Consider the following 23,376-nt stretch of genomic DNA (forward strand, 5'->3'; position numbering starts at 1 on the left):
AAATGCTACTGCTAAATGCTACGCTAGCAATCAATACTGTTACACAAATGCTTGTTTTGCAATGGTTGAGAAGCATATTTTGAAAATCTGAGATGACAGTGTTGTTAACAAAAGGCTAAGCTTGAGAGCAAATAGATTAATTTCATTTCATTTGCGATTTTCATGAATAGTTAACGTTGCGTTATGGTAATGAGCTTGAGGCTGTAGTCACGATACCGGATCCGGGATGGCTCGATGCAAGAAGTTAACTGTGAAGACACCACAACTGTGCCTATGAGATGGTTTGGTATGAATCGGACCGCAGAGTGAAGGAAATGCAGCCAACAAGTGCTCAGCATATGTGGGAACTCCTTCAAGACTGTTGGAAAAGCATTCCAGGTGAAGCTGGTTGAGAGAATACAAAGAGTGTGCAAAGCTGTCATCAAGGCAAAGGGCGGCTACTTTGAAGAATTTCAAATATAAAATATATTTTGATTTGTTTAACACATTCATGGTTACTACATGATTCCATATGAGTTATTTCATATTTGTGTTGTCTTCACTATTATTCTACAATATCGACAATAGTTAAAATAAAGAAAAAAACATTGAATTTGTAGGTGTGTCCAAACAATTGACCGGTACTGTGTATGCATTGTGGAGAACTGATCCTAGATCTGTACAAAGACATAACATCTACAGCAGAAACAACTGCCTGTGTTAAAAAGGCCCAGCTGGATTGAATTGAGCTATTTAAAATGACATATTTGAATCTTAAAAATGGTGTTCTGTTAGTCAATACAAGACAGGGTATGTGGAGGCTTGGCATATTAGTGGGAGATTTGGGGGAATAGTGATAGATTTTTGGAGGGACCCTTGTCCATACAGCCAATCAGTGAGCAGCTTCCCTTCTCCCACGTCGCAGGCAGTTCAATATGTCAATTGTGAAGATCCAGACCAGAATTTTAATACTTGCTACAGTTAATGACAAATTCAAATTTGTAGCTCAGTTGGTAGAGCATTGGCGCTTGTAACGCCAGGGTAGTGGGTTCGATCCCCGACCACCCATACGTAGAATGTATGCACACATGATGTAAGTCGCTTTGGATAAAAGCGTCTGCTAAATGGCATTTATTATTATTATTATTATTATTATAACTGCCTATGAGATGGTTTGGTATACCGCAGAGTGAAGGAAATCAAGTGCTCAGCATATGTGGGAACTCCTTCAAGTTACTCACAACACTTCCCCTGCTTTCCATAACAATGGTGTAGCTTCCACTGCTTTCATCAACAATGGAGTAGCTTCCCTGCTTTCCTCAACATTGAAGCTGGTTGAGAGAATACAAAGAGTGTAGCTTCAAGGCAAAGGGCCCTGCTTTCATCACAATGGAGACAATAGTTAAAATAAAGAAAAAACATTGAATTTGTAGGTGTGTCCAAACAGCTGTATGCATTGTGGAGAACTGATCCCTGCTTTCATCAACAATGGAGTAGCTTCCCCTGCTTTCATCCACAATGGAGTAGCTTCCCCTGCTTTCATCCACAATGGAGTAGCTTCCCCTGCTTTCATCCACAATGGAGCAGCTTCCCCCGCTTTCATCAACAATGGAGCAGCTTCCCCCGCTTTCATCAACAATGGAGCAGCTTCCCCTGCTTTCATCATAGCATAGACCCATGTGATTTGGTTACTTTTCAGTCACATGTGCATAAGGGTGTCTGATATCTGCAGGTCAATGCAACTGAGAAATATGATCCTTGTAATTATTCTAAGTGAATATCAGCAGTGGTAATGATTGTGAAATATTTTGTTCATGTCATGAGAGCAACATGATAATTAATGATTTCCGGACACAACTCATGTTATTCTGGTTGAACAGTGAGAGACTAGTTGATTAAGGAGTGGGGATTTTTTTTTACAATTAGGAAATAATATGTTATGTTTTACTCGTACCTCAGCCAGCATTGTGAAAGGTTAGGAAATAATATGTCATGTCTTACTCGTATCTCAGCCAGCATTATGAATGGTTAGGAAATAATATGTCATGTTTTACTCATACCTCAGCCGGCATTCGGAATGGTGTCTGAGGTGGTGACATACTAGACCAGGGCAGTAAATCTAATACTTAGTTGTTTTTAGTCATGCATGAAAGGGCTGAGGTGGTTCTGTGGTTATATGTTACTGACCTTGGAATACATTTCTGGCCATGCTGACAGGGTCTGAATCAAACCTATTGTCCACCTGGTACACTGTCAGGGTCTGAATCAAACCCAATATTAAAAGGGGAAGATTGGTCAAGAGGGTGATGATTATTGTTGTTTTACTGCCTGATTGTTATGCAACAACACTGTTTACAAAAGCTTTGATAAAGAACAAGAAGGCCCACACACTGTTTACAAAAGCTTTGTTAAATCAGCACAACAGTTTTCAGCTGTGCTAACATAATTGAAAAAAAGGTTTTCTAATGATCAATTAACCTTTTAAAATGATCATCTTGGATAAGCTAACACAAGGTGCCATTGGAACACGGGAGTGATGGTTGCTGATAATGGGCCTCTGTACGCCTATGGAGATTGTCGATAAAAAATCTGCCGTTTCCAGCTACAATAGTCATTTACAACATTAACAATGTCTACACTGTATCTCTGATCAATTTTATGTTATTTTAATGGACAAAAAAAATGTTTTTCTTTCAAAATCAAGGACATTTCTAAGTGACCCTAAGTGAAACCTTTGAACGGTAGTTTACATCATGATGTATTGTTACACCATGTAGGAGCAGTATAGACCTAGGCTGTTCATTATATACATCTACATTATGTATTGTTACACCATGTAGGAGCAGTATAGACCTAGTCTGTTCATTATATACATCTACATGATGTATTGTTACACCATGTAGGAGCAGTATAGACCTACAGTAGCTAGCTACATATTTAGATTTAGTGTTACATAATAAAACTGCCTTAAATGTTTTATTTGCACTAATTAAAAAACACATTCCTGTCTTTGTATGTCTCAATATAATGGTCTTATTTAAGGAAATCCATTAAAAATATTATTTTTCTGAAAATAAAATATGATCCTCAACTGCGTTTCCCCTCCAGTCAGCAAACCGCCACATGCGTCTTTCGGGCGACGCTGCTAGCGTGACGTATAATCGAGTTCACTGTTCTGCAGAAATAGCTCGTCAACCACCTTGGTAGCTTGCTAGCCAACAGCCGAAAGATTCAAGCTATTTATACGCTTTCGGTGTATATTAGATACTGTGTTTTAGACACACTTCTGTCGTATCTACTTGTTAACCTATTTAATTTAATATGACGTTATTTTGTATTAGTCAGCTATAGTAGCTGGCTGGTTAAGTTAGCACTGGTCTAGTTGCTAATGATATCTAGCTACCTAACATCCCCGACCATGAACTCCCTAAACTACTCCCCTCCTGTTAAAGAAGAGGTGGTCTGCTGGACGGAGAAAGAAGCTCTTGTGAAAGAGGAGGAGGAAGAGGAGGCTGTTACAATACAAAAACACGTAGAGGGTGAGGCTTTTACCGTGAAAGAAGAAGAGAAAGACGTTTCAGTGAAAGAAGAGGAAGACTCGTTCAGAGTGAAAGAGGAGGAGGATGTTACAGTAAACGAAGAGGAGAAAGAGGCGGATGCAGTTTTTGGAGTGAAAGAGGAGGATGAGAAGATGACTGTCACATTGGAGGAAGAAGAGGATGTTGGAGATCTGTTAAACACCAGTAAGTACCGTCTTTACAGTCGTTGAACCAATATGAAGTAAAGGGGTTCTACACTTTAATGTTGTTCTGTAGGAATGGCTGAAGCTACACTAACGTGTAGAACATCAAGAGTGGACCATCAACAAAACGTTAACAATTGATCAAATGCATCCATTGACAATACCTGAAATACTGTAGTCCTCAATATCTCCTATTAGATTAGCCCAATATGTAGTCTTAAAGGGGCAATCAACAGTTGTTACATCCATTTTGGGACATATACATTCATGATATGTACTCATTGTTTCTTGAAGAAATCACTTATAAATTCCTCATGAGCTTTGTTCAACTGTTGTACCCCATCAGAATCTGAAATAAAACGTTTTTTACTCCAATGTTTAGAAACAATGTAAACCAACACTGTATAGCCTCAACATGGTTAAAACTATAATGTTGATTTCATGGATGGTCAGTCCTTGCATCCATAGGTCTGTCTATGAATGTGAAAGTAATTACATTTCTCCAGACCCATCATCATCTTATTACCAAAACAGTGGTGGAATTACAGATTTGTTATTGTTTGAACTGCAGATTGCTGGGTTGTGTGGGTTTTTTAAACAGCAACAAAATGACTGCCCAGAGACTTGGTTTGGTAAACAGCTGAGGGATGGGGGAAGGAGAAATGTAACCACTCTCACATTAATAGAGAAAGCTATTGTAGCAACCGTAACCCAACACCTAGCGACCTCGTCATGACGTTCAGACATCTTGGCGTAACAGTTATAAGGTGTTGACTTGACAGTCAGTGGACCCAGGTTTGAGTCCACCTCAGGCCTACTCCCTGAATTCACTACACTATGAATACAAGGACTGGCCATTCATGAGTTCATAATGAAAGTTTTAACCAGATTGAGGCTATATAGTATATTCTAGAATTCATCCATGATGTCATAATGATAATTTAACCAGGTTTCTAGGCTATATAGTATATTCTATAATTGCGAGTGAAGATTTATTGTGGGTGTCAAATTATTAGAGCTGTTGATAAGTCATTGTATAATATTCAGCCAATTTTTTTCATGCCATTACATTAAAGGCAAGACATACCTAGATTCAGTTACATTCATGAATTGGTTTGAAACCTTTGTTTTAATCCCTTCTCTAAGTTGGTGCCTTGACGGATTTGTAAAAAACGGTTTGTCATAAAACACTATTTCTTTACATTTATTTAAATGTAACCTTTTTTTAACTAGGCAAGTCAATTAAGAACACATTCTTATTTACAATGACTGCCTACCCTGGACGACACTGGGCCAATTGTGTGCCGCCCTATGGGACTCCCAATCACGGCCGGAATCAAACCAGGGTGTCTGTAGTGAAGCCTCAAGCACTAAGATGCAGGGTCTTAGACCGCTGCGCCACTCATGAGCCCCAAAATCATGTTGTCGTGCTGTCCCCAACTAAAATATATCTTGTTCAAAAGTTACATGTATGTAACTTGTCTGATGCTTTAACCAGCTGTTTTGTGATTAAATTATTACAGATACACAAATTACTAGAGGGAGCCAGTCATCAATATAACCTAACCAGAAGATGAAAATTATACAAATCTTAAAGTAACTTTTATTGCCATTATGACATCATGGATGAATTCTAGTTGCCAACTATGTAAAAATAGCCGACATAAAGCCTACAAATAAAAACATTGCAGCCTGCAGGTAGAAAATATCCTGATTAAAAATAAATATTCTATAAATCACATTGGCTGCACATGCCCTGTCGACAACGAACTTGAAATATTCCATCAACTGGGTCAGCCAAAACTCCCAATAGCAAGCTTGCGACATTGTATAACATATTCTGGGCCCTCAGTGTCCCAGTGAATTCGGGACAGACACAGCTGCTTTAGGCTATTTTTGCAAAGGATAAGAAGTCATCTTAAATACCGGATCTTGTTGTTGGACATTTTTTGTAAAGCTAGCCAAAGTACAATTCTGGTTGAAGTGTTTTTTAAAAGTTTAAAGCAGTTGATTTGCGACAGTAACACAAACATATTAAGTAGGAGATTCAAGCGAGCTTTACAATTATAATCCAAAGTAGTGTGAAATGCAGTCATAAGCAACCTGGAAATGGAGGTTACTCCCCTGAGTTTTCCCCCATTCACATTCAGAATAGTTTGTGAAAAACTCAAATCTTTGCTCACCGTTTTTGCTCCAGGCAGATATACTACATCCATAACTAGTGGTTTCCTCATTACCAGATATACTACATCCATGACGAGTGGTTTCCTCATTACCAGATATACTACATCAATAACTAGTGGTTTCCTCATTACCAGATATACTACATCCATAACTATCGGTTTCCTCATTACCAGATATACTACATCCATAACCAGTGGTTGCCTCATTACCAGATATACTACATCCATAACTAGTGGTTTGCTCATTACCAGATATACTACATCCATAACTAGTGGTTTCCTCATTAGCAGATATACTACATCCATAACTAGTGGTTTCCAAATGAGCAGATATACTACATCCATAACTAGTGGTTTCCTCATTACCAGATATACTACATCCATAACTAATGGTTTCCTCATTACCAGATATACTACATCCATAACTAGTGGTTTCCAAATGAGCAGATATACTACATCCATAACTAGTGGTTTCCTCATTACCAGATATACTACATCCATAACTAGTGGTTTCCTCATTAGCTTGGAGGAGTTTCTGCAATCAAATTGCCCTCGTGCTGCAATTTTAGAAAACACAGAAAGGGGCCTGTATTGGAGACCAAAAGTCTTCTGGCACACTGCTTAGAGTTTCAACAACATTATTTCTAGTTGTTAGATGTTACTACTAATGTGAAAACAACTCAAAATATGACTTCTTGCTCATTGTAAGAAAATTGTCAAATAATTTTAACATTTATTACAGACATCAATTGTCGTACAACATCATGGCTACGCTGTTGGCATCACCTTTTGCAGTGGATCTTTTCACGTTTGTGAACTAATGAATAGACAGAGCTTAATTTGGGCTAGGCCCCTTTTTTCTCAATTCCTGCCTGAATGACGTGCCCAATGTAAACTGCCTGTTGCTCAACCCCTGAAGCCAGGATATGCATATAATTGGTACCATTGGAAAGACAACACTTTGTAGAAATGTTAAAATAATATAGGAGAATAACACACTAGATATGGTAGAAGAAAATCAAGAGAAAAACCAACCAGATATTTTTTTAATTTTTGAGAGACCATCCTCTTAGGCATACTGAAAATTAAATCACTGGATGCAGTTCCTATGGCTTCCACAAGGTGTCAGCAGTCTATGTTCAACGTTGCAGGCTTGTAACTTCCAAAACGAATAAGAAATATCAGTTTTAGTACAGGGACACAGTCTTGGAAATTCGTGTTTGCGGGCGACATGAAGACAGGACGCAACTGCTAAAGTCGGTTTCCTATTGAACATACTTCTTTCCTTAAGAAATATTATAGTTTGATTACATTTAGGGACATTTACTTATATCTTATTATATTTTACTTGTTGAAACAAAGTTTAGGGTTTAGCTTTTTGGATTCCTTTGTCTGCGGGGCGGCAGGGTAGCCTAGTGGTTAGAGCGTTGGACTAGTAACCGAAAGGTTGCAAGTTCGAATCCCAGAGTACAAGGTACAAATCTGTCGTTCTGCCCCTGAACAGGCAGTTAACCCACTGTTCCTAGGCCGTCATTGAAAATAAGAATTTGTTCTTAACTGACTTGCCTAGTAAAATAAAGGTTAAAAAAAAAAATGTTGAACGAGTGGATTACTCAACAATTGTTGTGATTATTTCACTTGGGTCAGAAATTTACATACACTAAGTTGACTGCCTTTAAACATCTTGGAAAATTCCTGAAAATGATGTCATGGCTTTAGAATCTTCTGGCTAATTGACATCGAGTCAATTGTACCTGTGGATGTATTTCAAGGCCTACCTTGACACTCAGTGCCTCTTTGCTTGACATCATGGGAAAATCTAAAGAAATCAGCCAAGAAAAACAATTGTAGACCTTCACAAGTCTGGTTCATCCTTGGGAGCAATATCCAAATGCTTGAGGGTACCATGTTCATCTGTACAAACTGTAGTTTGCAAGTATAAACACCATTTGACCACGCAGCCGTCATACCTCTCAGGAAGGAGACGCGTTCTGTCTCCTCGAGATGAACGTACTTTGGTTTCGAAAAGTGCAAATCAATCCCAGAACAACAGCAAAGGACTGTGTGAAGATGCTGGAGAAAACGGGTACAAAAGTATTTATATCCACAGTAAAACGAGTCCTATATCAACGTAGGGAAGAAGTCACTTCTCCAAAAACCGCCATTAAAAAAAGCCAGACTACGGTTTGCAACTGCACATGGGGACAAAGATTGTTCTTTGTGGAGAAATGTCCTCTGGTCGGATGAAACAAAAACAGAACTGCTTGGCCATAATGACTATCGTTATGTTTGGAGGAAAAAGGGGGACGTTTGCAAGCCGAAGAACACCATCCCAACCGTGAAGCATGGGGGTGGCAGCATCATGTTGTGGGGGTGCTTTGCTGCAGGAGGGACTGGTGCACTTCACAAAATGGATGTCATCATGAGGACGAGAAAATTATGTGAATATGTTGAAGCAACATCTCAAGACATCAGTCAGGAAGTTAAAGCTTGGTCGCAAATGGATCTTCCAAATGGACAATGACCACAAGCATACTTCCAAAGTTGTGGCAAAATGGCTTAAGGACAACAAAGTCAAGGTATTGGAGTGACCATCACAAGGTCCTGACCTCAATCCTATAGAAAATGTGTGGGCAGAACTGAAAAGTGTGTGCGAGCAAGGAGGCCTACAAACCTGACTCAGTTACACCAGCTCTGTCAGGAGGAATGGGCCAACATTTACCCAACTTATTGTGGAAGCTTGTGGAAGGCTACCCGAAATGTTTGACTGAAGTTAAACAGTTTAAAGGCAATGCTACCAAATACTAATTGAGTGTATGTAAACTTCTGACCCACTGGGAGTGTGATGAAATAAATAAAAGCTAAAATAAATAATTCTCTCTACTATTATTCTGACATTTCATATTCTTTTAATAAAGTGGTGACCCTAACTGACCTAAGACAGGGAATTCTAGGATTAAATGTCAGGAATTGAGTTTAAACGTTTTGGGCTAAGGTGAATGTAAACTTCCAACTTCAACTGTATCTGGTGGTCCTTGTGTAGCTCAGTTGGTAGAGCATGGCGCTTGTAACGCCAGTGTAGTGGGTTCGATTCCCGGGACCACCCATACGTAGAATGTATGCACACATGTAAGTCGCTTTGGATAAAAGCGTCTGCTAAATGGCTTATTATTATTATTATTATTATCTGTACCTAAATGTTTAATATCCATCATTTTTATGATTATAAATTTGAATGGCGCGCCCTCCAGTTTCACTGGAAGTTGTCACGCTAGCGGGACGCCTCAGCTTAAGAATTTGAGTTTAAATAGACTGAAGAAGTTCATGTGAGTTTCCTTGAGTAGCATCCTGATCTTGCACTGATAGTGTGCTGTAATATTCAGAATACATTTTGAAAAACTAAAATCTTCACTCACCATTTTTTCTCCAGGCAGATATACTACATCCATAACTAGTGGTTTCCTAATTCGCAGGGAGGAGTTTCTGCAAACAAATTGTGTGTGCATTGCCCTCGTGGTGCAATTTTAGCAAACACAGAAAGGGTCCTATATTGGACACCAAAAGTCTTTTGGCACACTGCTTAGGATTTCAACAACTTTAATAACTTTTTCCTCGCCTAAAATAATCAAAGTTACTACTAATGTGAAAACAAGACGAAAATATGACTGTTCTTTCTCATTTTAAGACATTTGTTAAATAATTTGAGCATTCATTACAGACATCAATTGTTGTATAACATCATGGCTACGCTGTTGGCATCACCTTTTACAGTGGATTTCTGCTGTTATGGGCCTTTAACCATCTGTCTGACTTTGTTGTTCACACAGGAGAGAGACGTGACAATTGTGGATCCTCTGGGGAGCCTCAACAACCTCATGATGCTGACAAGGCAGAGAAGAGTCTCTCCACATTAGAACACCTCAAGAAACACCAGCAGAGATCCAAAGGGAAGAGAACTTATTGCTGCTCTGATTGTGGGAAGAGTTTCACCTCCTCAGGCATTACAATTCATCAGAGAATCCACACAGGAGAGAAACCTTTTAGCTGTACTCAATGTGGGAAGAGTTTTACTCAGTCAACCAGCCTGATATCACACCAGAGAATCCACACAGGAGAGAAACCTTTTAGCTGTACTCAATGTGGGAAGAGTTTTACTCAGTCAAACATCCTGATATCACACCAGAGAACACACACAGGTGTAAAACCCTATAGCTGTACTCATTGTGGGAAGAGATTCACCTCCTCAAAAGTCGTTAATGTACATCAGAAAATCCATACAGGAGAGAAACCTTTTAGCTGCTCTGACTGTGGAAAGAGTTTTCTACTCTCAGGACAATTAAAATCACACCAGAGAACACACACAGGAGAGAAATCCTGTAGCTGTGATGAATGTGGGAAGAGCTACACTACATTTAACAATCTGATGGTACACCAGAGAACACACACAGGAGAGAAACCTTATTGCTGTGGTCAATGTGGGAAGAGTTTTACTCAGCCACATACCCTGATATCACACCAGAGAACACACACAGGTGAGAAACCTTATTGCTGTGGTCAATGTGGGAAGAGTTTTACTCAGCCACATACCCTGATATCGCACCAGAGAACACACACAGGAGAGAAACCTTATAGCTGTGATCAATGTGGGAAGCATTTTACTCAGTCAAGCCACTTGATAGCACACCAGAGAACACACACAGGAGAGAAACCTCATAACTGTGCTCAATGTGGGAAGAGTTTTACTACATCTTGCCAGCTAACTACTCACCAGAGAACACACACAGGAAATAATCCTTATAGCTGTACTCAATGTGGGAAGAGTTTTACTCAGTCAAGCCACCTGATATCACACCAGAGAACACATACAGGAGAGAAACCTTATGGCTGTGATAAATGTGACAAGAGATACTCTGATAAAAGATACCTGATTAAACATCAGAAAATACATGCATGAAGGAGTTTTTTTCATTATATCAAACATTGTAGAAGGAGTATTTGTTTGCTGATTGTCTCAAGGGTGGGCAGTCAAACATATTTGTGTTTCGCTTTTAGCCAGTGAATCACAATTTATTTTGACTGCAAGTTTTTCCGTATTGGAGATGAGTTATGTTTGGGCTTGTTCCAAGGGGACGCTATTGAGTTTTAGGAAGACTAGAGTTCTAGAAGCTAGTGAGTTTTAGGAAGAGGAGAGTTCTAGAAGCTATTGAGTTTTAGGAAGATGAGAGTTCTAGAAGCTAGTGGAGTTGTTTTTACAAAATTTGTTTTAGGATTCTATAGAAAGAAAAAGGTGATAAATAACACTATTGTATATTATTATTATTATTTTGTCTTGTTTTTAATTGTTGACAGCCAGTAGACACCATGTTAATATTGTAGAAAGTGAAGCATTGTAGTTGATTATAATGTTAAATGGAAGTTGTTTTCTGTTGGTGAGCAAACTTGTCCAACAAAAATATAGGATATATTTCTTTTTGGTTTGCTTCCTGTCTTTAAGTTTGATGTGGGTTATTATTTTGTTCTCCTCTTCTTGGGCAGATTTAGTGGGTCTCATGGTGGGTGTCTTTTATGTCCCAGTTGTTGTTACTAGTCAACTTTCAGGGGACACTGAGAGCAAAAATTGCAAGATTATGTTATAATACTTTTATTGCATCAAGTGGTTGTTTTATGCAACAGAATAGAGGGTTCTTATAACTATTGTGTCTGTGTGTTCTACTGAGGATGGTCCTGAAAACACTGACAGGAGATTTACAATGTATTTTGGTTGATGATATCTAAAGAGACTGCATTCCAGAGCATGAGATAATGTTTCTTTCTATATGGTACCAGGGAGAAATGACCTCAGGGCCAGACCCTGGTCTCTACACAAAGAGTACTGTTTTTACAGCAGATACTGTCTGCTGTGAATTATAAGTACCTTTCATACAAATCTTAATCTTGTGACCCGTTCTATACATCTGTTGTTCATAATGTAGGTTGAAAGCGGTGCATCTTGGCTGTAAAAGACCTTTGTACTTTTGTCTCGGGGCTCTCAACGAATCATCTGGGGGTGATTCGTCGACCAGCCATCATTATCGTAGAGCACTCAATTGATTAACTTTTATATGTGTACGTCGTTGTATTGCCTGCTCCCTTATTAAGTGAATAAAGATTTAGTTTAAGAATAACTCTGACTTGTGTGATACGTTTGTCTCCTCAATTGATATTAAAAAAATTAACCACATTTGGCAATGGGGATGTCAATCTTGACTTGGTGACCTCTCCTGACTGTGTGAGGACCTGTAAAGGTGTAAACAGAGGGCCCACCAGGGAGTGAACAAGGTGGCTGACTAGCAAAACACTGATGATACGTCACAGTGGCAGAATCACCTGAAAGACGCACATCGCCATCTGCTGACTGGAGTTGGTATCGCAATTGAGAAAATAATTTCAGACAAAAAGCAACTGCCCCTAAAAACCAACGACTCCCTTTGAAAACAGGCGATGTGGCATCAGAAACATTTATTAACGTGTAAAATTTTACTACAAAGTGTAACTAAATAGAATATCTTTGGTCATTCCCACTCGCACGTGACGTCCAAGGACGTTGAATTATGGGGCGATATCAGGTCTGTCTGTTATGGCCGCTATTTTGCCCCAAATTAGCCATCCCAAATTGGGCTGTGTATAACTATGTAAATGTCTCTCGGACAAGGTGACTTTTATCAATATACACTATAAAAAGTAAAGGATCCTGTAGGGGTTCGTCAAATTGAAACTGTGGGGGAACCCCTATAAGTTCTTTGAAGAACCCATTATATATAATGGTTGCTCAAAGAACCTTTTGGGGTTCATTTTTTAAACTCCCTGTCCACCCTCCCTCCATTATATATTTTTTAATAATAACAATATTGATTTAAATAATTCATTGTTTATTTAGTGGCACCACAAATGTGAATTAATATTTACCAAACAAAACACATTACAAAATTTCAACATTTCAACATTTCTGCAGACATGTAAATAATACATTTACTTTGTATAGTGCTTTTCATTAAAAAAAATAAAAACAATAATGTACAATAAAAACAACACACATTAAAAATGAATCATAGGTAAACTAACAATATTGTAGATTGATGATAAATACAGATTCTTCAGCTTTAGTGTGTATATCGTATCCACTTAGATATGTTGGGAAGTTTGCCATCTTTATGACCGGCCCTGTTAACTTCAGAGTAACTTTTAAGAACAAAACTGACATTTTGGGAAATTTAAGGGATAATAAAAATCCAGCCCTAGCAGAGCCCCAAGTCCCATGGGGACGTCCTCGAGGGCATGGATGTTCTCCCCATCAAAGGCCAGCGGGATTTCACTCTCCTCGACGGATGTGCAGTAAAGGAGTGAAGAGCGGTGACAATCAGTGTCAACAAAAGTTAGAGAAGATTAATACACATACAATTAACAAAGACCATAACAAATGTTCAGCTTTAGTTTTATATAAGCATGCACACCTATGTTTATGAAGAAACAGATGATTGGTGCATAGGCATACCTTGTCACGGACATAAAGGCCACTCGGGTCCTCATTAAAGAGGATGGGCAAGAGCAGGATCGCTGCTGTGGTCTCCAGTCCTAGTAAAGTAAAGCAATGATAATAATAAATAATAATATGCCATTTAGCAGACGCTTTTATCCAAAGCGACTTACAGTCATGTGTGCATACATTCTACGTATGGGTGGTCCCGGGAATCGAACCCACTACCCTGGCGTTACAAGCGCCATGCTCTACCAACTGAGCTACAGAAGGACCACATGATCTTACTACGCTTGCATTTTTTTTTTACAAAATGCATTAGAGAAAGGGAAGGAATAAGAGCAAGTACCTATTCTGTATTGTCCTTCAGGGACTGTCAAAATAGCAGGATGATGTCCTCCCCCTGCCTCGCCTCTCTACCTCTGATAGGTGTGCAAAAAGACAATTCAAGGACTATGTTGACCTTGAATTATTTTTTTTGTCTACGTTCATTTCATGGACTTGATTTATTTCTGAGAAGATCTGAAAAGATCATTTGCACACATTTGTATGCTAATAGATTTCAGTTTGGATTGACTGCTATGTAGGTTTAATGTACACTGCAAATGCAGCTGTCCTACAACATATCTGTACCTTCTTGATCCCAGTTACATTGTGTCCATGTTTTGTCCTATAAGAATTTCAAAGGAAGAGAAAATGCTCTGGCATATATATATATATATATATATATATTAAATATATATTGAAAGATAATGGCATCGACATACAATGTAATGTAAAATAGAAGAACATATTGGAGAAAGCATTAGCCAATACAGTACTGCCATACAGGCCTAATATCACGTTTCAAGAAATCTTTGTACACAAATTGTTCAATATTTTATCAGGCTGACTTGAAAGATTATATGCAACATTTTGCTGCGTGGCAATACTGTGTTTGGATTCTGAAGGGCATTTATACAAAAGAGGAAGTCTAGACACTATTAATACCATTATGCATTTGAATCCCATCTACAGCTACCGTCTAAGATATTAATTTCCCTCCACAAGGGGGCGTACATGTAACGTTTCCAAAATGGGATAGCATTGAACATGAAACGTTTCCAAAATGGGACAGTATTGTCCATGTAACGTTTCCAAAATGGGACAATATTGCCCATGTAACGTTTCCAAAATGGGACAGTATTGTCCATGTAACGTTTCCAAAATGGGATAGTATTGAACATGTTATGTTTCCAAAATGGGATAGTATTGAACATGTTATGTTTCCAAAATGGGATAGTATTGAACATGTTATGTTTCCAAAATGGGATAGTATTGAACATGTTATGTTTCCAAAATGGGATAGTATTGTCCATGTTATGTTTCCAAAATGGGATAGTATTGAACATGTTATGTTTCCAAAATGGGATAGTATTGTCCATGTTATGTTTCCAAAATGGGACAGTATTGTCCATGTAACGTTTCCAAAATGGGATAGTATTGTCCATGTAACGTTTCCAAAATGGGATAGTATTGTCCATGTAACGTTTCCAAAATGGGATAGTATTGTCCATGTAACGTTTCCAAAATGGGATAGTATTGTAGCGACCCGCACAGACAGCTGTGTGTTATGTGTTAGGCTAGGAGGTGGTTGTGTTGTACTGACCAGTACCCGGTGTTCGCGGGGTCCGACATGTCAATCAACCTGCTATCTGCCAATCACGGGAATGCCTGGAATGTTCTGATGCCGGGCATCCTGGTGGTTGGCGGAGTGGCGTGGAGGGGGGTTGGGCAGGGGGGTGGAGCATTGGAAGTTAAGACCAGGTTCAGCTTTTGTTCTCTCTCTCTTACATCTGGGCTTCACAAGAGAAGGTCACGATTGGCTTGTGGGTTATCTGTCATCTATTTGGCGTGTGCTACGGCCCAAACAGTAGCCTGTGTAAAGTTGGTTTAATAAACCGTCAATTCGCAAACTCAAGCCTCTGTCTGGACAATTGTTCATTTATGATCTAGTCAGGTCATTACATTGGTGTCAGAAGTAAAAACGTTGATACAAGTTAGCCAGCTAGCTAGCTGACTTATGTGGCTAGCTACCGTAGGTGAGCGGGGATTGAAAATGCTTTGAGGGAATCCGAAAGTGAAGGTGGAGGTAGGGGACGATTATGGCCAAGGAGGTGCGTGTGAATGGACGTCGGGGGCTCCGTCTGAGGAGATCGCCAGGGCGTCGGAGCGCAGAGGCCGCTTGAGGGAGGGACGTTAGAGGGATGGCGGCTGAAGCGGGCAGTGCCCTGTCGACTGTATTTCGCAGGATTCTGGTGGGCGGACCTGACGTCGACGCGGCGTGACGAGGAATCTGGGGCTCAGGATGTAAACAAACATGGCGGCGCCCAGTTCCCGGCTGTCCGTATCTGTTAAGACCCCAAAGTCCCGGTAAGGCGGATTGGGAAGCTTTTCATGCTCAGTTTGAACTGTTAGCTCATTTTAGGGGTGGTCGGATGAAGAAAGGGCACTGCAGTTGGCTTTATGCCTCACGGATGAAGCTCTGGCCTGTTTGATATTGATTAGCCCCGAGGACAGGCATGATTATGGTGCTTTAGTGGGAGCACTGAGGAGCGCTATGGACAGTGTGTACAGCCCGGGCTACTGCCTCCGAACTGAGTAATAGACGCAGGCAGCCTGGAGAGCCTCTACGGGTGCTAGCTAATGACATTGAGAGCCTCTCTCGGCGGGCATATGCTCACATGCCCCCCTCCGTGCAGAGCGAGCTAGCACGGGACCAGTTCATACAGGCGCTCTCTCCTACGGAGCTGCGCATACAGACCCAGCTGGCTCATCCTGAGTCATTGCAGACAGCCTTGGAGATGGCTTTGGAGAGGGAGCTGGTGTGGGCTGGGGCTTCAGCTGGGGCTTTGGTGGGGGTGCAGGGAGACACACCCTCTGTGCGAGCTGGGGGGCAGAGCAGCCCGGAGCCGGAAAAGCCTGCTTGGGTGGCCGAAATGACAAAACTCATTCGTGCTGTGTCGCTACAGGCGGAACGAAACACACGCCCTGGTCCCAGGGTCTGCTGGGGTTGTGGCCAGCCAGGCCATCTGCGCCAAGATTGCCCCATGTCCCCCAGAGCTCAGGGAAACGGCTCGGGGTCCGCATAGACCAGGTAGTGCGGACCCCTGGCTTTCTATCCCAACCACCATCATCTTCAGGAGGAGCCCACCGGCACAGACGGGGAAGCAAGGCTCCACTTCCCCCAGAAGCAGACGAGGGCAAGCGGATGGAGCCTGTTGTTGTGGTGGGCCGGACCTGTGTTGGGGACTTTTGTCATGTCCCTGTCACTGTGGAGGGGGTGCCCTGCTCCGCCCTGGTGGACACTGGGTCCACAGTAACCCTGGTGAGGCCAGATATTGTGCCAGGTTGGACTCAGTGTGAGCCTACAACTGTGCAGCTCCGCACAGTCACAGGGGAGCTGGCACCCATGAAAGGGAAGGGAATAATGACTCTGACAGTAGGGGGCAGGACTGTGCGTCATCCTGTGTGGGTGGCGGCTGTGCAGGACCCTTGTATCCTGGGGTTGGACTTTCTTAGGAGCACAGGCTGCCAGTTAGACCTAAATAGGGGCACACTGAGCTTCCAGGGAGGGACGGAAGTCACCATGGCCACCCCTAATGTCACATTCACTCAACCCAACAAACCCTTTACTCCAACAGTTAAAGCAGCAGAGACTCATGGCTGCGCCCCTCCCCCCACAGCTGTGTGTGACTTTTCCCCAGTCCCCCTGTCACCTACGGCGGTGTGTTACATTCCCCCAGCTACCTCCATGACACAGCCCTCTGTGAGCCCGGGCCGCACCCCCAGCCCAGCTACCCCAGATGGGAGAGGAGAGGACACTGTCTGCAGTGAGGGAGATATGGGGGAGGAACTGTGTTGGTCTTGACCCCGAGCAGCAGGAACGGTTGTGGCAGTTGCTGTTTGAATTCAGAGACAGCTTTGCGTTGAGTGAGGAAGAGGTGGGTCAGACTCATCTGGTGCAGCATGAGATCGACACAGGTGATGCTCGACCCATCAAGATGCGTCCCCGCTGTATCCCGCTGGCACGCCAGGAGGCGGCAGACAAGGCTGTGTTGGCGATGCAGCGGGCAGACTTCATTGAGCCCTCAGACAGCCCCTGGGCGGCGCCAGTCGTCATGGTTCCGAAGAAGGGGGCAAGCTGAGGTTCTGTGCGGACTACAGGCGGCTGAATGAGGTAACCAGGAAGGACTCATACCCCATACCACGTATCGATGAGTCACTGGACCTGGTTAGGGGTCCTCCTGGTTCTCCTCACTAGACCTCCGCAGTGGCTACTGGCAGGTGCCCCTCTCCCCAGAGGCCAGAGCCAAAACTGCGTTCTCCACTAACAGAGGACACTGGCAGTTCAAGGTCCTGTGCTTTGGCCTGTGCAACGCTCCAGCTACTTTTGAGCGTTTGATGGACAGGGTGCTGGATGGCATCCCCCGACAGCAGTGTCTGGTATACCTCGATGACATCCTGGCCCATGGCAGCTCCTTCCAGTCAGCCCTGGGGCGCTACGGCGTGTGCTGGAGAGGGTGGCTGCCGCAGGTCTGAAGCTCCACCCAGAGAAGTGCCACTTCATGAGGGAGAGAGGTGTCCTTCTTGGGCCACCGAGTGGGGAAGGAGGGGATCAGCACCACGGAGGACAAGGTAGGGGCTGTCAGAGACTGGCCCACCCCCACCGACCAGCGTCAGCTGAAGAGCTTCCTGGGCCTGGCCTCGTACTACAGGAGGTTTGTACGGGGCTTCTCAAGCGTTGCTGCTCCACTGAACCGCCTGCTGCCAAAGGACAAGGCTTTCACTTGGACAGTGGAGTGTGAGGAGGCGTTCAACACCCTCAAAAGTGCACTGATCGAGGCCCCCGTGCTCGCCCCCTGACCTCACCTTGCCCTTTATCCTGGACACAGACGCGAGCAATGTGGGCATGGGTGGGGTGCTGGCCCAGGTGGGGCCAGAGGGGAGAGTGGTGGCGTACTTCAGCAAAACAATTGACAAACATGAGCGCCGCTACTGTGTCACCCGGCGGGAGCTCTTGGCTGTTGTGGCTTCCGTCAAACACTTCAAGTACTACCTGGGTGGTCTGCCCTTTACTGTAAGGACTGACCACTCTGCTCTCCAGTGGCTCATGTCTTTCAGAGAGCCAGAGGGGCAGGTGGCACGCTGGTTGGAGGAGCTTCAGCCGTATGACTTCACGGTGGTGCACAGGGCAGGGGCACGCCACTCCAACGCCGACGCCATGTCCCGTCGGCCCTGTACTGCAGACGGCTGCCGCCACTGTGAACGGAGAGAGGGACGGGAGAGAGAGCTGCGGGCAGAGGAGGGTGTCTGTGCCACAGTGTGTCGGGCGAGCGGGCCTGTCTGCTGTGAGCTGCAGACTGTCAACGTGGCTGAATGGCGGCAGCAGCAGGGACGGGACACAGACCTACAGCCAGTGCTACAGTGGGTAGAGGCGCAGGTGAGGCCACCATGGGAAGAGGTGACAGCACTCTCACTCGCGACCAAAGGGTTGTGGTCGAAGTTTGAGAGACTGCGGCTGGCTGATGGCGTGCTACAGCGGGCATGGAAGGAGTCAGCTACAGGAGAGGAGAGGTGGCAGGTGGTGGTCCCAAAAGCATTGCGGGAGGCTGTGCTCCAGAGTACTCATGGGGGGTGGGGACTGGACACTTTGGGGTCACAAAAACACTGCGCCGTCTCCGTCAGGGCTTCTACTGGGGGCAGCACAAGAGGGATGTGGAGGACTTTTGTCGCCGCTGTGACAACTGCACAGCGAGAAAGGGCCCCCAGGCCGCTCTCATGCTCAGCTCCAACAGTTCCCAGTGGGGGCGCCCATGGAGAGGGTGGGAGTGGATGTAGTTGGGCCGTTCCCCACCACAGACAGTGGAAACCGCTGGGTGCTCACGGCCATGGACTATTTCAGAAAATGGCCCGAGGCCTATGCTCTGCCTGACCAGGAGGCAGAGACCATCGTCGACGCCCTGACAGCGGGGATGTTCAGCAGGTTTGGAGCTGCAGAGTCCATCCACAGCGACCAAGGCAGAAACTTTGAGTCCCATGTGTTCGCCACCATGTGTGAGAGGCTGGGTATGCACAAGACCCGCACTACTCCTCTCCATCCTCAAAGTGATGGCCTTGTGGAGCGCTTCAACAAAACGCTTGGACAGCAGCTGGCCATCGTCTCTTCCAAACACCAGCGTGACTGGGACAAGCACCTGCCTATGGTCCTCATGGCATGCCGCTCCACTGTCCAAGACTCCACTTCCTGCACGCCTGCCCTCCTCATGCTGGGGGAGAGATCCGCACCCCTGCGGAGATGGCGTTTGGTCGGCCCCTGGATAGCCTTCATGTTCCTCCGGGGCCGGAGTATGCCCGGAGACTCCAGGACCGCCTGGAGACAGCCCACACCTTCGCCAGAGAGCAGCTGGTGAATGCAGGTGTGAGGCAGAAAAGGAACTATGACGTGCACACCCGGGGAAGGCACTTTGTGGCTGGGGAGCTGGTCTGGGTCTACAGCCCCCTAAGGAAAAAAGGCAGATGCCCCAAGTTGGACAGTCACTGGGTGGGACCCTGCAGTGTCCTGGAGAGGGTAGGGGAGGTTGTGTACCGGGTGCAGCTTCCTCCCAGGGGGAGAAAGGTGGCACTGCACCGGGACAGGTTAGCCCCATACAGAGGGGCCTCTTCTCCCCAAACCCCAGGAACCCCCACAATTCCCCTCTCTGGCAATGACATTCTCCAGGCACCCACCCTCAGGTGCCGCAGACAAGGCTCCAGACAGCCCACTCTACCTGTCTCCCCCCCTGTGTCACCGCGTGGTTCCCCAGAGCCACGGATTGTATTACCCGTTCCCGCTTCCTTGTCACCCATATCCCTGCCTTCATCCCCTGGTTCCCAGAGGGGCACTCTGCGACCATCACGGCCACGGAGGCAAAGGAGACCTCCGGGTCGCTTCAGAGACTTTGTTTGTTCCCTCGGGGACGAGGGACTTTGTGGTGGGGGGGCTGTGTAGCGACCCGCACAGACAGCTGTGTGTTATGTGTTAGGCTAGGAGGTGGTTGTGTTGTACTGACCAGTACCCGGTGTTCGCGGGGTCCGACATGTCAATCAACCTGCTATCTGCCAATCACGGGAATGCCTGGAATGTTCTGATGCCGGGCATCCTGGTGGTTGGCGGAGTGGCGTGGAGGGGGGTTGGGCAGGGGGGTGGAGCATTGGAAGTTAAGACCAGGTTCAGCTTTTGTTCTCTCTCTCTTACGTCTGGGCTTCACAAGAGAAGGTCACGACGGCCCAAACAGTAGCCTGTGTAAAGTTGGTTTAATAAACCGTCAATTCGCAAACTCAAGCCTCTGTCTGGACAATTGTTCATTTATGATCTAGTCAGGTCATTACAGTATTGTCCATGTTATGTTTCCAAAATGGGATAGTATTGTCCATGTTATGTTTCCAAAATGGGATAGTATTGTCCATGTAACGTTTCCAAAATGGGATAGTATTGTCCATGTAACGTTTCCAAAATGGGATAGTATTGTCCATGTTATGTTTCCAAAATGGGATAGTATTGAACATGTAACGTTATGCCCCCCTGTGAGGAAGACCTCCATTGACGATTCAGTTCGTTGTAACATCCCGTCTGGACAGGTCACCGTCCTTAGTTAGTTAGTTAACGTTAGCTAGTTCATTCTCACAAAAGTGAGAACTGTTCTAGATTGGGAACTTACATTAATGAGTGTAAAGCCATGTTGGCTTTATGGAAACGATATACAATATATGGGAAAGAATATAGTTGAGGGAAATAATCCAAACCTAGTTGTGCCTAGTTAGGACATAACGTTATCTAGCTAGATAACGGTACTGTACTGTAGCTCATACAACACCGACGGTCAAACCCGGCTTTCTAATATTTACGGTAATTAACTATAGTAACGTTATGGAAAATATTCACAGAAAACCATCATTGTCTTCGTTATTCATTATTAGTATGTTTTAGTATTATAATAATTATTTCGAGACATATTCACAGGCAAACATCAACCCAACTTAACCTTTTTAATTATCTTGTTGTCGCATCCAAAAATGTCACCATCATTTTCAGTTGTAATTGCTAAGTTCCCGGAAGAAGTCCAGCAACAACGGAGGTTCCTCGATGAACCCACCTTCTAACAAGTTCTTTGAAGAACCTTTTGGGGCCATTTTTCATTGACCAACAACCCTACGGTTCGTAGGGGATCTGAGAACAACTCCAGTTGAACCCTTCATTTATATAGTGTAGTCGGCTCTATTTACTCTCAGATTGAAAACATGATGATTAGCATCAACGATCAAGTCAGCTGCTGCTACTCCAATACAGTATGAGGTGAGACGGTGAACTGATGTTGAACTGGGCAGTCAGCTGCTGTTGCTCCAATACAGCATGAGGTGAGACTGTGAACTGATGTTGAACAGGGCAGTCAGCTGCTGTTGCTCCAATACAGCATGAGGTGAGATGGTGAACTGATGTTGAACAGGGCAGTCAGCTGCTGCTGCTCCAATACAGTATGAGGTGAGATGGTGAACTGACGGTGAACCGAGCAGTCAGCTGCTGCTGCTCCAATACAATATGAGGTGAGACAGTGAACTGACGTTGAATCATAATGATTAAGTTAATTAGTGAAACTGTTAAAAAAGTTTATATGGCATATTAAATACATTACGCTATTGATATCATATAGGAACATCATGGAATATTGTACATTATAATCACATCAACATTCATTATTGTTTCATTCAATTTCACATAATATGGATATTAAAAGTACAGAAGTCAGTACCCATCACCTGCTATGTAAAAGAGACAGAAGAATGCACAATGGTCAATGCTTTCTGGGATCCTTGAGACATCCCTACCCTAAACCCTAACCTTAACCCCTAACCTTAACCATTTTAAATGTCAACTTCAATGGGCCAGGGACGTCCCAAAGATGTATCTCTACCTGAACATACATGATCTAAGTGATAGATAGTTGGTATTCAGCAGTCATAAAGCCTTATTTACTTTAATGAACTACTAAAATAGTGATTTTGTCAGACAGCAGCTATACACTTTATTGACTGACTGATCCATTCATCGTTCCATCCCTCCTCAGCCTTCCTCTCCTCTGAAGACCCAGTGAGGGTGGAGCTCAGTCAGGGAGCTGTTGAGGAACTGGTTAGGAAGAACACTTCTACAGCCTGAGAGGTGACAAATGGTTTAGATGGTAAATATTTATGTCCCCTTAGCGGTTCATCACGTCAGCAAAAGGGCATATGTTCCATCATCTATGTTTATTTACATTTGTGCAAATTGTCCACTGATATTGGTGTACTTTCTCACCCCTTTTGGCTGTATGAAAGTGAATTGCCCCTCAGGCACGCATATTTGTTCTTTGATATTATGAAGGTAATTTGTGTCAAATGTACTTTTCCCCACATCTCTTTACATTGCTTACGTATATTCGGTGGTCTGACTGCGTCCAGAATATGTCAAAGGCCCATCCTGGTAGATCTGAACCTAATGCAGCTTGGAGTGATCGGATGACAGAAGTCACATTTAGGTACCAGGTGTAATTGAGGCCGTATATGCTCCATATCCATTACTTTGAATGTCTTATATAATATGACTAAATGTGTTTCTGTGTTGCAGGGGCAGTCAAGAAATTGAACAGCAAGGCCACAGAACATGACATAAGCAGAGCTGTGGGAGACCACCTCAAGCCCCTGGTAGAGACGGGGGTGGTGTTTGCCATTCCTCCACACCTTCAGCAGGCTTGAAAAGTGGGATTGATACTGATTTTCATACTAAGAGGGACCAATAGTCTGTTGATTGGTCAATCATTGGGTTCATTTGTTGAAATCAAATCAAGCTTCATTTATACAGCACATTTCAGACATGGATGCAACACAATGGCTTCACAGAAGAAGAA

At 43.7% G+C, this 23,376-nt stretch overlaps 1 protein-coding gene across 1 annotated transcript; it reads left to right on the forward strand.

The window, feature by feature from the left end:
- The first annotated feature begins 3,152 nt into the window (after positions 1-3,152).
- Positions 3,153-12,027, forward strand: LOC118365052 (zinc finger protein OZF-like). The gene is made up of 2 exons (XM_035746960.2): positions 3,153-3,722; positions 9,732-12,027. Exons 1-2 carry the CDS (start codon positions 3,368-3,370, stop codon positions 10,856-10,858), a joined length of 1,482 nt encoding a protein of 493 aa, XP_035602853.1. The 5' UTR covers positions 3,153-3,367; the 3' UTR covers positions 10,859-12,027.
- Positions 12,028-23,376: the final 11,349 nt, after the last annotated feature.

The sequence above is a fragment of the Oncorhynchus keta genome, chromosome 32, assembly GCF_023373465.1.
Source record: "Oncorhynchus keta strain PuntledgeMale-10-30-2019 chromosome 32, Oket_V2, whole genome shotgun sequence".
Taxonomy (NCBI): Eukaryota; Metazoa; Chordata; class Actinopteri; order Salmoniformes; family Salmonidae; genus Oncorhynchus; species Oncorhynchus keta.

Bases quoted from the DNA above. Each gene is read 5' to 3' on its own strand.
- LOC118365052 (XM_035746960.2), top strand. From the start codon at position 3,368: ATGATATCTAGCTACCTAACATCCCCGACCATGAACTCCCTAAACTAC. The intron at 3,723-9,731 runs GTAAGTACCGTC...TTGTTCACACAG, and splicing joins TGGAGATCTGTTAAACACCA to GAGAGAGACGTGACAATTGT.